This window comes from Condylura cristata, unplaced genomic scaffold, assembly GCF_000260355.1.
Source record: "Condylura cristata isolate star-nosed mole 26May11 unplaced genomic scaffold, ConCri1.0 scaffold00004, whole genome shotgun sequence".
NCBI classification, from domain to species: Eukaryota; Metazoa; Chordata; class Mammalia; order Eulipotyphla; family Talpidae; genus Condylura; species Condylura cristata.
The window spans coordinates 4,203,167-4,206,972 of NW_004567105.1; the positions used below are offsets into that span (position 1 = coordinate 4,203,167).

The following is a 3,806-nucleotide window of genomic DNA, read 5'->3' on the forward strand; positions in this document are numbered from 1 at the left end:
CCAAAGACCCCGGAGCCGCCCGCCTCGGACGCTGCCGTGTGGCTCCTGCTGTCAGGAGCCCTTAGCGGCCCCTGCTGGGGCCTGGGTGCCGCGCTCAGGGTGGGCGGGCGACACTGGGTGGGTGCCTGGCCGGAGCTCCCCAGGGCACTGGCCGCCCCGCGTCTCACCGTCTGCCTCTCCCCCAGGCCCCGCGTCTTCCCAGGTGACCACGCCGGCCTCAGGACATGCACGGGCACAGCCGCAACGGGCAGGCCCACGTGCCCCGGCGGAAGCGCCGCAACCGTTTCGTCAAGAAGAACGGCCAGTGCAACGTGTACTTCGCCAACCTGAGCAACAAGTCGCAGCGCTACATGGCTGACATCTTCACCACCTGCGTGGACACGCGCTGGCGCTACATGCTCATGATCTTCTCCGCCGCCTTCCTCGCGTCCTGGCTCTTCTTCGGCCTCCTGTTCTGGTGCATCGCCTTCTTCCACGGCGACCTGGAGGCCGGCCCCGCGGTGCCCGCGGCGGGGGCCCCGGCGGGGGCCGGGGGGGCGGCCCCCAAGGCGCCCAAGCCCTGCATCATGCACGTGAACGGCTTCCTGGGCGCCTTCCTGTTCTCGGTGGAGACGCAGACCACCATCGGCTACGGCTTCCGCTGCGTGACGGAGGAGTGCCCGCTGGCCGTCATCGCCGTGGTGGTCCAGTCCATCGTGGGCTGCGTCATCGACTCCTTCATGATCGGCACCATCATGGCCAAGATGGCCCGGCCCAAGAAGCGGGCGCAGACGCTGCTCTTCAGCCACCACGCGGTCATCTCGGTGCGGGACGGCAAGCTGTGCCTCATGTGGCGCGTGGGCAACCTGCGTAAGAGCCACATCGTGGAGGCCCACGTGCGGGCCCAGCTCATCAAGCCCTACATGACCCAGGAGGGCGAGTACCTGCCGCTGGACCAGCGGGACCTCAACGTGGGCTACGACATCGGCCTGGACCGCATCTTCCTGGTGTCCCCCATCATCATCGTCCACGAGATCGACGAGGACAGCCCGCTGTACGGCATGGGCAAGGAGGAGCTGGAGTCGGAGGACTTCGAGATCGTGGTCATCCTGGAGGGCATGGTGGAGGCCACCGCCATGACCACCCAGGCCCGCAGCTCCTACCTGGCCAGCGAGATCCTGTGGGGCCACCGCTTCGAGCCCGTGGTCTTCGAGGAGAAGAGCCACTACAAGGTGGACTACTCGCGCTTCCACAAGACCTACGAGGTGGCCGGCACGCCCTGCTGCTCCGCCCGGGAGCTGCAGGAGAGCAAGATCACGGTGCTGCCCGCCCCGCCGCCCCCGCCCAGTGCCTTCTGCTACGAGAACGAGCTGGCGCTCATGAGCCAGGAGGAAGAGGAGATGGAGGAGGAGGCGGCCGCGGCGGCCGCGGTGGCCGCCGGCCTGGGCCTGGAGGCAGGCTCCAAGGAGGAGGCGGGCATCATCCGGATGCTGGACTTCGGCAGCCACCTGGATCTGGAGCGCATGCAAGCCACGCTCCCGCTGGACAACATCTCCTACCGCAGGGAGTCTGCCATCTGACCTCCAGGCCCCCAGGGCCTCCGTGGGGTGACGGCGCCGGGACGCCCCCGCTCCGCACAGGGCCGCCCTGGCCCCGTGGACCCTCTGGAGGGAGGGAGGTGGGGGCTTCAGGGGCCAGAGGACCCGCTGACTCCAGGGCCCAGGCCTGGAAAGGGCCCGGGTGCCCCCAGCCCCTACACACTGGCTGCTCCGGGGCCCCAGACCCACCACCCTTCCCCACCAATCCTTCCAGGACATGCCCCTCTGTGCCCAGAACCTTGGGGAAGGCGGTGGACTGCTGGGGGTGGGCCTCTCGGGGTTCTGGGGTGGGCAAAGGGTCAGACTGGGGGGAGGGGGAGGGGTGCGTTTCTCTTGCATGACCGTGGCCTGTTGCTCATGACTTCCTTTTGTAAATACCTATAAACCGAGAGAGCTGGAGGTGCCGAGCCCGCCTCTGCCATCTTTACCTGCGGGACAAGGAGATGCGGCCCCCCAACGCGCCCCTGCCGCCCGCAAGCCCAGCCCCTCCCCGCCCGCTGGCCGGCCCCTCGAAAGCCAGCCGGGCGCCCGATGGGGTCAGGTGTGGGTGCCCAGGCGGGAGCTGAGGGCGGGGTGATGTCCCTCCCTGCGGTCCCTCCGGGCCCAGCCCAGACTGACAGTGGAGTTTGTAACTATATATTTTTAATAAAGCATATGGTCCGTTAGGGGCAGGCTGGTTGAAGAAGAGAGGGGAAGAGAGGCCAGCACCGTGTGGGCATGCGTGCGCCCCTTTCTGACACCACCTTGCAGGGAGCCTTGTCACCTGCCATCCTCCTGCCGGGGGCTCTGAAGGGTCCCGAGTGGGCTTCAGAGGACTTGGGGTTGAACGAGCACCTGGCGGCCCTGCCCTGTGTAGGGGGGGTGAAGCCGGCCTCCCTCCCTCCCGAGATGACGAGAACAGCCCTGTGTGGACACCAGCCAGGCTTCTAGCCCCTGGGGAAGTGGGACCCCCAGCTTACACCCTCCCCACGCGCCCAGCGGGGCTGCTGGAACACTGGGTGGCCAGTTCCCGGGCAGCGGGGAGAGCTGGCCTTAGCCCGGGCCGCGTGACTCACTGTCCGCAGGGGCCTGGGGATGGGTGGGCGCGGGGTTCCCTGTCTGGCCTCTGCCTGCAGCTACGTTCAGCTGCCGTTTTCTGGGGTGGCTTCGCACCCGGGGCTGGCGGCTGGCTGGCTGGCTGGCTGCTGGCCGGGGGAAGTTCTCTCCAGGGGTCTCTGCCCCAAGCAGCTGCACCAAATTCCTTCTTCATGTCTCAGGGAAGCCTCCTCGGAGGGTGAAGGCAGGGACCACGAGGCGGCCAGGCGCCCTGAGCCTAGCCTGACCTGACCACATTTAGCGTCATCGCTCGTTCTATTGACCAATCAGTCAGCTCAGGTTCCAAGGTGGGAAGCCGCTCTCTTGGGAGCCAGGTAAGGTCACTAGGCACAGCGCCAGGGTAATCGTGGGCTACCCCAGAAGCTTTGGCAACGAGGGGTCCTTCCAGCTCTAACTATTCTTCACGCCAACTGTGTCCCCCACACTCGGCGTATAAAGATGCAGAGGGTACACTCCTTGTTCCTAGGAATTATCGATGCCAAGGTACCAGCTGCCCAGCTGACCTACTGTGAAGTGTGGTGGGCTCCTCTGTGAATGACAGCGATTCACCAGCACGGGCAAGATGGCTACCACGTGGGTAAATCTTTGGGCCTCCCATGTGCTTTAACAGTTTAACAAGAGAATCTGAGCTCTCTTTCCTGGACATTTAAGTCCTCAATAAGTAACACCTCTGAATGGCTCTCATTGACATACCACTTCACCCCTGAAGTGGGGTGAACTCAACCAAAACCGGAGAGGTAGGGAGGACCCTCATTTGATAGATGGGGAAACCAGCAGAGGTCCAGAGAAGGCAGAGACTGGCTTGAACCAAGGGGAGGGACTACCAGAGCCAGGGGCTGGGAGAGGGGCTACCTCCTTCCCCCCCACACACACCCAGTTTTCCCAGAGTGCAGCTGGGGGGGCCTGGGGGGGGGAGGAGGCACTGAGCGAGACAAAAGCATAGTTGCCCGGCTGACCTGCTCTAAGACAGGTAAGTGCGGCCCCTGGGGTCTCACCTTCCGCCCAAGTGTCTCATCAGAATGTCCCCAACCCTGCAGGTCGGGGAGGGGGGAGCCCCCCAGATCACCCTCCCCTGCCTGACTCCTCCTCAGCGATGCGCTGGCACCCCGGGGGCACCAGCAACACCCGGAAGGG

General features: G+C 65.4%; 1 protein-coding gene across 1 annotated transcript in view; it reads left to right on the forward strand.

The window, feature by feature from the left end:
• The window catches only part of KCNJ4 (potassium channel, inwardly rectifying subfamily J, member 4), an 8,157-nt gene extending 6,180 nt beyond the window's left edge, over positions 1-1,977 (forward strand). Inside the window, exon 2 of the mRNA XM_004675662.2 lies at positions 186-1,977. Within this exon, the coding sequence (XP_004675719.1) occupies positions 225-1,559 (1,335 nt within the window). The 5' untranslated portion in view covers positions 186-224 and the 3' untranslated portion in view covers positions 1,560-1,977. The remainder of the gene's footprint in view (positions 1-185) is intronic.
• The last annotated feature ends 1,829 nt before the right edge of the window (positions 1,978-3,806 follow it).